Below are 10,498 nucleotides of genomic sequence, written 5' to 3'. Positions count from 1 at the left end.
AACCCACTACTAGCATTTTTTCTGCTTCCTTCTTCAAACCAATAAAAGCCAGAGTAATTAAAACAATAATCAAAGAACTAAATCAGCATAGTAGAATTACAACATCTACAATCCAGTCAGTTAAAGAAAAAGCACTGTCATAAACAACCCAAAGAAATGAAATAGGAGAATCTCCTATATCTGTCAGTACAGAGAGGGAAGAACTTGAAAAACTCTTGAGTAAATGCACCATCTTCAAAATTTTAAGGAAGTAATTTGCTTTCTAAAAGCAGGGAACACAAGTGTACCTCCTTTTTTTCATCCTTTAAAAGCAGTGCTGATAGATAAATGAAAAGAATCTTACTACATTTGATGTATTTCAATAATATCTTTTACTGTTGCAGACTACATTTTTTAAAGTAAAATAATTACAATATAAATTAATATCAGAAATAGACAAATTGAGATTGTTTATATGGCTGGGTATGATTTCCAGGAGTACTACTATAGAGAAATTTTAAAATTATAGATTGAAGGAAATTTTTTCTCTTCCTAAAACAGCACAGCATTCATCATCTCTCTTTCTTATCCATAATTTTTTTTTGTATTTGAAAACCTGAAATCTTATCATCTTCCCCATTATTGACAGCCTCTCCATTTTGAAGTGAAAAATATGTCTCTCTGCTTCTTCCAAAGACATCTATACTTTCAGAATAATTGTATACAAAGAAATATGAAATGTCCTAAAGTATCCTATGTTTGTTTGATGGATTCCTGATGGTTTTATTATGTGGCTGTTTTCATACCATCAGTGAAAAACACTGTCAGTATTTTCGCTTTAAAAATACATAAAACTAGAATAATTAAGACACTTGTAGAAAAGATAGTGTACAACAAAACATTCTCATCTCAGTCCAGGTCAGCTGAAAAACAGCCAGCTAAGAAAAACAAAATCAGAACACAGAATCCTTTGGCATGTGCCAGCAGACAGAGCCAAGAACAAGGAAGTCTTATGCACACAAGGAGACTTTTAAGTGGTATAATACTCTGACTTCTAAAAAGACAAGTGTCTTATAAAATTTACTGCCTTTTTTCCTCATTTTACTTATCTTATTTGGAGCATAAAAATGCATTCTATCTAGTGAACTTTCTTACTAAATATCTGGTATTGTGCATTACTGAAAAAACTTTGAAAAATAGGTAAGAGCCACCCTTAGCAGACAAGATCACTGGGATCGTCCCGTAACTACTGTGAGCCAGGAAATAAAGAACTGTTTCCACAAAATACATCACAGCAGACAACCTATACTTTCTGCCTCCCTGGTAGCTGTTAGAGAAGGTGTAAGAATCTTACACAATCTGAATATTCTGTGAACTGAACACACTGACACATGGCAGAGGTACTCTAAACCCCTTCAGACAAACCAGACACTTTTTCTTACAGCAGTTAGACACGTTTGAAGTGTTACTTCCGCAGAACTTTGCACTCTGCAGAAGAGGAGCCAAAGCCCTTGCCAAAAGGTGCACAAGCATTCTTCACCCTTAGTGCTGGCTCCTCTCCCGCTTTCTGTGTTCCGGCCCAGAAAAACACTGAAATGTTGTTGGGTGACAGGATGTCCAGGAGCCCAGTTCTTTCAAAATGGGACAGTCCTCAACCCTAGATCAGGTCAGCCACCTGAGGCTTCACCTCATGGAGTCTCAGAAACCTTCAAGGATGGAAATACCGTGACTCCTTAAATAACCTGCTCCAGTGCTGCACCCCCGCCTGCGGAAGGCACGCTCCAGCAGCCCTGCCACCAGTACAGGGGTACTGCTGGGAAGCTGTTCCCCTCCCCTCTGTGATTGCACTCGAGTGCTGTGCAGCTGCAATTTTGTCCTTTGCTTGTATCGCTTAACCTCGCATTTCTGAGGTTATAACAACACAGCGCTAGCGTAACAGAACCATACAGACATTGTATCTATTCGTTTTAGCACATGATTTAGGCATCTACATTTCAGTCGCTCCAAAAGCGACAGGCCGTTGCTTTATTAAACCTGCCTTAGAAACGATTGGAAGCCTCTGACCTTTCAGTGCTCCCTCGGAAATAAAGCTCTGCAGCTTTAAAATCCGCCCGTGCTCGCTGCGCTCTGGCTGCAGGCAGAAGGGCTCTGCAGCAGCCGGCTCGTCCCCCGGCACTGCTCGGCTGGCCAAGGGGAGGATGGGAGGGGAATGGAACTGTCCCAGCTCCTCAATGAGATCAGGGCAAAGTATGAAACGCTCATCACCAGAAATCAGATAAAGACCATCATCTCAGCAAGGACCCAGGTAATGACTTCATACAGACATACACCTTCCAGAGTAAGGCGACAATCCCTGCCTATACAGTTCCTCCCTCAGCCTCTATGAGGTACAGTATTTCCTTTTCAATGCAGCATATTACTGGGGAAGGGATTTTGATTTTACTGCAGTAAGATGTAAACTAGAAGATATGGAAATAGATTTTGTTTAGGGTGTGAAATTCACACTAAACGAATGCTGTGTAATTCATCTGGATGTTTTTCTGTACTTGCAACAGTGATATTGTCTTGATTTAAAAAATGATGACATATGCTGTAACATGGTAACCTCTAGCACCATTTAGTTATCCCAGAGGAAAAGAGAATCTTGAAAATCAAAGGCAATGTAAAGAATCTATTTATCTACGGAAAGCTTTGCCATTTTTAGCACCTGTATTAAACAAAACCGTATCTTTCTGGAACTATTTTATATTGTTCACAGCAAAACTATGTTATACTCTTCAGCAAAGATAATTTGTTCTTCCATACAGATTGATTAAATGTTATCAACACACAATGCTGCTATTATAGATTTACATACAAAACATCTCTAAAACCTAACTGAACCTTGAAATAAAATGGCAAAACAATTTTTGGCCATCAAGCATCAGGAAATTCAGGGTGAAAATTAGGTTTTTATCACCTTGTTGTACTTCCGTATTGCAGAAATTTTTGAGATTTATTTTAACCACAGGCCAGACTACTGCTGCAATCTGGTTGATCTACACAGGAACTCAATGACACACAGCAGCTGTAAACTAGATAGTTAAGCCAAGTTTGTATTTGCATTTGGCAGAAAGCAGACAATGGATCTTGACATCATCTTGTCACATAAATTCTGCCGTACCCAGGCAAAAAAGGGCAAGCAAATAACATTGAGTGTTCACTTGTGGATTAGCCAAATCTAGATTTTTCACCAAAGCAATGGCATGGTAAAATCCCAATAGGTCAATATGTTATGGGGAAAAAAAAGAAACTTTCTTTACTTGCTTCATAAGACATGAATTGAAGAGTTTATTTTCTTACAATTGATGGCATCATAACTTACATAAAGCAGTAAAATACGCAAAAATGGTTTCATGTGCTTATGGTATCTTCACCACTTGCAATAAAACTCAGAATCAAAAAGGAAAAATAAGTTTCATAAGAAAAACAATCATTCTGGGAGTTAAGTGTATGAATATATTATCTAAATGAAGGATGAGCCCGAATCTAAAACGACCCCACACGTGGTCAGGATTGGCTTTAAAAAAATACTTCTAATAGGATTAAAAAAAAAAAAATCAAACCCCCACATTTTCTTGCAAACACAATACAGTGCTTGTTTGACTATTTATTTTTTTCCTAAGAATAAGTTTCAGCCTTAAGGATGGCAAATTATGTCAAATAATATTTTAGATCAGGATTAAGCTTAGAACAGGCACTTCACTTCTGAATTGTCACATTTAACATAAGTGACAGCATATACTCAGAGAACATGCCATTTTTTTCCTTCCTTTGATAGGTAACTCTGAAACAAACTGTCCTTAGAGGACAAGTGAAAGTTGTAGATTTGGACAAAGACACTATTCATATTTAAATGAATGGAGGTACTTGCTCTCTGAAATCTAGTCACTGACTAGGTAAGGCAAAAACATAATTACAGCAATTGTCATTTGTGATATATTCACGCAACCACTCAAAAGGGCTCCCTCTCTATAAAGCTGTTCTTAGAAATCAAAAATACATTAAAAACAAAAAAACCTTATTCAAACCTGGAAGCTTAAGCCCCTTTACTCTAGTGGTGAATAAGGTCTCGATGCAACTCATTAATTTGCATGAGAATTCCTCTACAACAAACATGTTAGCGATAAAGATGTAGCCAACTATGTCCCATCAAACACAGCAGGATAAGGGCTTCTCACCTACATGGTACATAAAATATTAACTCATCACTGTTAGCTTCAATAAATCTATATGACTAAAAAAATTCCAACTAGATATTTTAATATATTTATTTTATTTTCACTATTTGAATATTTTTTTAATATTGTTATCTTTTTTATATCACTTGTAGCTAGAAGAAGCTACAATTAAAAGAATGGACAAAGATGCAGAAGCATTAAAGGCAGCCAGAGCAGAACTCTGTGAAGCAAGACGGCAGTGGCACCATATGCAGATCGAAATTGAATCTCTCCACGCTGTGGTAAGCATCATAAAATTAAACTTGAAATCTCCTGGAAAAAATAAATTATCTTGATGTCAACTATTCCCCAATTCAGTTTATGTAACAACCACATCCATGATACAGTGGAAATACAGCACCCACAGAAGTGCAGAGCTTTGAGGTGGACTTTCAGCTCGTCCCACAGAGCACTAGCCAACAGGCAGTAGCCCAGCCGTGCGCTCACATTTGAGAGCATCACATTCAATATACACGGTTTTACCTCCTCATGCCTGCCAAACACATATTTGCATTATACTCCCTCATGAAGATCCTGGTCATTCTGGCTAGCCAATTCACATCAGGTTTATAACTTTTTTTGAGTGTTTGGCCCAAATTTATCAATTAATTCATGACAAAATATGTCAGCAATTTACTGAATTCAGTAACATAGACAAGCTATAAGAGCATACAGACCGCTCAGTTTTCATACAGTACTAAGGCGGATATTGTTTTAGCTATACAGGTAAAGTCAGAGATCTGTAAAATCAATGGTAGTGGATTGGTGGTACAACAGAAGGCTACATTTTTTTAACCTATCTTAAATTATTACAGATTTCACTGGAAAATTTCTCAGCAAAAGTATTATCTTGAAGGCTCTACTCCTGTTCCTAAAGAACATTCTTAAAAGAACTGTCATAAAAATACACAGATTGGTAATGAGTACGTATAACATACTTGCCAAATCTTAAAATATGAGTTAAATTTCACAGGAAAAGGGTTTGGAACGTTCATTGCATGCCACAGAGCAGCAGTACCACATGCAACTACAAAATTTAGAAGCTGAGATTGAATGCTTAGAGAAAGAGCTACTGGAAGTGCGAAGAGGTATTGAGAAACAGCTTCAAGAGCATGAAATTCTCCTGAACACCAGGATGAAACTGGAGGAGGAGATAGCAACATATCGCAGTCTGCTTGAGCAAGAAGAGAACAGGTACTTGTTTAGAGAAAAAGTACTCAAATTTATCTTCCATCTCAGAACCTCTCACTTTATAATCATCAGAATTGTAAATACACAAACCAATCATTAAAAAATTACAGTATAAAATCCTTAGGAATGGTTTCATTGTAACTTAACTTCACCGATTCCACTTTCTGGAGCTCAGGGGATCTCCAGGACACCTTGCAGCTAATAGCACGCTTACTGCATCCTCACTGGAGGCACAGCACGTGCATGCAGACGTTGTACCCCATTAGGTGCTGGCGTGGGTTGTGTTTGTCTCAGACCACTGATGAAGCAAGCCCACACGCGTGAAGTTCTGCGAGAGGAGTTCACGTCTCAGCACATGACAGAGGGCCATTTGCATGGCAAGTTCATCTACTTGGCATCATTCAAAGTGTGCTAAGGCACACAGGAGGATGCTATTTAAGAATCTGCTTTCCAGTGATATTTTGCCTTGTCACTCTTCATACCTGCCCTTTCCCTGGCACACAAACCCCAGTATTTTGAAGTGTAGACATGAGAGAGGCAGCTATACAAATGTAAACAACAAGGAAGATAAGGCAAAGTATCATGTCTTGCACTCAGCAGTGGTATCGCCACAAAACCAGGGACGAGATTCTGAAGTCTTTCAATGGAAAGTTGTCTCCCTCAGTCCTTTCTACAGAAAATGGAGAGTTTCAGTCCAGGAACCTCACACGTTTCCATAAGAATATTCCAGACAGGGGAGTCAGTGTCACATTTAATGCTTCTAATTGTGAAAATACACACAGTTCAGTACTAATAAAATTAAACCATTCTTCCTAGCATACAACAAACTGACTAAAAACTGTCCAAAAATAATTATGAAATTGCACTCATATTTTCAGCAACCTTCTTCAGTTCTATACTCAGAATGAGAAATACTAACAAATAGTTACTACAATCAAACAGAACTTCTCATGGTTCTCATATTTTAAAATATCTCTTCATAGCTGCTAATAAGAAAAGTTTTGGATTAAAGTTATTCAATATTATCAGATGACTGTAATAATTTTTATTTTTGCAGGTTTCGTTGCTCTATACCTGACCAGAAGGATGACAAAAAGCCTACCACTAGCAAGATTACCTTTACACTGCCTTCAAGTGAGTTTTTAGACATAAACTCACATATCCCTTAGGGGTTTATGGCCCTAAAGGAGGTTCCTAACTACTGACAAATTACTGAAAAAAGGATTTTCATCCAATGCAACAGGAGGAAAAATACCGCCACGTCCTCTGTCCTGACCTTACTCTTCTGTATACCTAGTATACCTGCATTTTCTTTTACAGACGGTGTAAAGAAACATGAAGCTGAGAAGGTGGAACTGATGAGAAAACAAGCAGTTCTAGATGGAAATATCATGAAAGAGAGCGCCGAAGCTCGTGGCACTGTACAGTAAGATAAACATGAATTTAACAAAATAACAGTTGAAAGTAAATGGTGGGCATTACACTTCAGTAGCTCTGAGTTTTCCTTTATTTAGTAACTGTTAAAACTTGCCCATTCAGCCAAGAAGCTCCAGAATAACAGTGATAGTTCCTGAAGATATACTGTATGGCATATTTTAACAATACATTAAATGTTAAAGTTCTTTTTATTAGTATTTACTTCCTAAGCTAATAATATCATGATGATGCTTCTGACTTGTAATTTCTATTTCTGTTAAGAATGAAACTATGAATAATTCATGTAGTTAAAGTTGAAAGCAAAAAAGCCCGTACCATGCGTGCAAAGTCCCTCTGGGGCATATTTATGCACATAAATTCAGGCTTGGCTGCTCTAACTTGCTATTTGGAAACTCCTATGTTTCACCAATTACCAAACAGGGAATGGTAGAGCTTGGCTCCTAAGTGGACATCTGAATGTCTGTTAGTGTATATTATTTACCTTAAATTACTTTAATAGTACTGGATTGCCTCTTTTTTTTTTTTTTTTTCCTGCTGCTCTTTAAGGTCTTTGGTAGATTACCATTTGTTACATTTAAAGCAAGTTGTAGTGTACTGTGCACTGATACTTAACTGTAATCAGCTGCTGAAAAAGTAGAAATTTGGATTAAAAAGTAATGTCATCATATGGTCCACCATAGACATTCCATACCTGAAACTTATTTTCATACATGAGCTTTGCTCATCTTACACAGTCACTCAGATTTGCATGGGGCTGCTCAGCTGGGTAGAGTTTACCTGAGTAAGGCCCCCAGACCTGGATCCTGACATGTCCTTAAAGGATTAAATCAATAACATTTGGGTGCCTAAATATCATTGCCGTGGTTTGGATTCTCCATATTTTACTTCTGCCCTTTTTTTCTTTTTTTCTTTTTTAATTTAATGTACATCTACATTCTGAGGTTTGGATCTGAACTAGATGTTCTCATCCCTGTTTTGAAGGCTTTCAGATGCAGGAATTCTGTCCTGCCCACTCTAGTACAGAGGTTTCTTGCAAAGTTTTTGAGCTTGGATTCCAAACTTTCTCCTTGGAAACAAACTGCCTGATGTGTTTGGAGCAGTGGTTTTGTATCCACGTCTACTTAAAAGTACAAAAAGAAGAATATAACGAGCCCTCACCCTTTATTTAGCCTTTCTGGAGAATGAATCTGTGAAAAAAAAAAAAAAAGACACATTCTAGTGTCTCAGTACCCATCTAAAATAACTTGACATTTTATTATGCAATTTCTCTCTACATTTTAAAAACAGTCCTGAAGGTAGATAATTCATATTGCCTAAAGGATCATAAATACATTTGCTTTATTGTTTCAGGACAGAAAAAGTGGATGAAGTCATTAAAGAATGGGAAGGTTCTTTCTTTAAGGACAACCCACGCTTAAGGAAAAAATCAGTTTCATTGCGCTTTGATCTCCACCTAGCAGCAATGGATGAAGGATGTTTGCACACTAAAAAGAAAACTCTTCCTGACATTGAAGTCAGGCTGGTAATGAGGAGATCTTGCAGTATTCCTTCTATCAAACCTTAACCTACAGCAAATTAACCCAAAGTTCATCTCCAACAGACTCTGGAAATAAACTGTAGATGGACTTACACGGCCTGCTATCCTGCTACAACTACAAAATCTTACTAAGTACTTTGATTAATATAATAAAAACGTGCAAGTCTTTTAAAAGAAAGGGAGAAGAGCAAGGGAGTTAAGAATACAAGAAATGTAACTTCTACTAGTTTTATACTCTGGGTGCAGCCCTTTAGTTTTCTCATTATTGTTGTTGTTTTGTAGAATTTCATCAAGAATTACAAAAATTAAACTATAACTTTATACTTTGACATATTCTGCCTTTGTAAAAGATAATTTGTTTTCTCTTTCTGGAAATGAGAAATGCATATTTTATTCTCTTAATTATTCAATATTGCATACATATAATGACTGATGAATCCTTGTAATAATTTATATCACAACTGTCATACTTCTTGAAATATATTTTAAAATAACTCTTTCTAACAGCAAAAATTACATCCAAAGTTGCTCTTAAAACAAAGAATCTTCTTTTAAAAGTTGCTGGTATTTTTAAATTAATTTTTTTAGGCAACAACTGAGCAAAAATATCTTTTCCTTGCATAATTATACACACATTTTTAAAAGTGTTGTTACAAATGAATAATATTTTAGCCATATTGTTCCACTGATTTTGAAGCAGAAATTTCCACTGAAAATCAATCATTCTCTTATGTGTCCACACATATCTGTACTACAACTTTCTTAGCTATAGCAGGAAAAATTATACTCTGCAGTTGTTCAAATGTAAGGAGTCAACCAAACAATTTAGTGCTGGTATTTGATTTTGATTATTATAACAATGTGAATTAAAATATCTCCAACAAATTCCTCTTATGACAAATATTATAGGTAAGTTATGCTCTTGATCTAGTATCATAACAAGTCACTGTTATGCCAGGGTACCACTATTACTCCTTCAAATTAAATGGATAAAATAAGGCCTACATATTTAAAGTAAAATTCTACCATACCCATGAAGTATCCCCCACTACTACTCAAATTAGCTATGGGCAAATACAAAGTACAGGAGATGATCTTACATATGTACACAGAAAACCCAGAAATATAAATTCAGACACATTTCTTTGTTACATTATGAGACAAATTTCAAAGAAAAATTCAAACAAAATTGTATTAAGATAAGAATGATTGATTATGAGGATTTTTAAGAGGCGTGGATGTCACAAAGTCTCACTGAAATCACTGGGATTTCAGGGGCTCAGAATCTAGAAAAAACATGTACCGTATTGGCTGGATTCACAGCAGCATGTAAAGATTAATTTAAGTGTCAGTATTTGCCTTATTACTTATGGCATGTGTTACAAAAACTGATACCACAAATTCTTTCAGTGTTAAGTTATGCTTCTATCTTTTGTTAATGGTAAGAACAATGCATTTATAGTGCCCACAGTTCTATATCTACTGTATGAAGCTGGCTAATTATCATTAACCTTAATACTGATCTGGTGTTGTTAATACTTGAGTATTTGGCATCCTGAATGTATTAGCCTGCTCTAATATTTTCACTATGCAGCTTTTTTTGTGCTTATACTCTGTACATTTTACAATACTTGAATTTAAACTAAGTTTTAATTTCTTTAAGGCACTTTAAACAGGGATATGAATTTACCAAAGTAAATCATAGTAGTACAATAAAAAAAGTATGAAAAATGAGTTTGCCCATGCATATTTTGTGAGCTTTAATGTGTTTACCTTAAAAGAAGTAACAGATAAATACAAAATAAAAGTTATAGCTAAGAGAATCTGTAGTGTTGCAACCAAGCGTTTTCTAAGCTGTCCTCTATAATAAGACACAAATTTCCTAAGAATCTTTATCATAACTTGTAACGTGTGTCCTCCTCCTAAAAAAATTACTCTTTTTCTAGTAAATCTAATAACCCTGACTAGATCTAAAGTCCTTTGTTCTGAGTAGCACACAAGAAATAACAGAGGACAGCATCTGGCATATGCAGTTTATAGTCTAAAAGATAAGCTGACAGGCAAAGATAAATAGCAAGCAAATATGTAACAGAAA

The 10,498-nt window shown here is 36.1% G+C and overlaps 1 protein-coding gene across 2 annotated transcripts; it reads left to right on the top strand.

The window, feature by feature from the left end:
• The first annotated feature begins 2,097 nt into the window (after window positions 1–2,097).
• On the top strand, window positions 2,098–10,436 carry KRT222 (keratin 222). 2 transcript variants are annotated; one of them, XM_009970968.3, is made up of 6 exons: window positions 2,098–2,284; window positions 4,352–4,480; window positions 5,212–5,432; window positions 6,487–6,563; window positions 6,750–6,855; window positions 8,217–10,435. In XM_009970968.3, the coding sequence occupies exons 1-6, from the start codon at window positions 2,189–2,191 to the stop codon at window positions 8,428–8,430; spliced, it is 843 nt and encodes a 280-aa protein (XP_009969270.2). In that variant the 5' UTR covers window positions 2,098–2,188; the 3' UTR covers window positions 8,431–10,435. The 2 variants fall into 2 exon arrangements, with proteins under 2 accessions (XP_009969270.2, XP_032860026.2); XM_033004135.2 differs by having other exon boundaries at window positions 2,188–2,366; window positions 8,217–10,436.
• The last annotated feature ends 62 nt before the right edge of the window (window positions 10,437–10,498 follow it).

This window comes from Tyto alba, unplaced genomic scaffold, assembly GCF_018691265.1.
Source record: "Tyto alba isolate M040663 unplaced genomic scaffold, T.alba_DEE_v4.0 Super-Scaffold_12, whole genome shotgun sequence".
In the NCBI taxonomy this organism is placed as follows: Eukaryota; Metazoa; Chordata; class Aves; order Strigiformes; family Tytonidae; genus Tyto; species Tyto alba.
The sequence above is the reverse complement of the archived record's forward strand: the minus strand, read 5'-3'. Positions and strand labels throughout refer to the sequence as shown.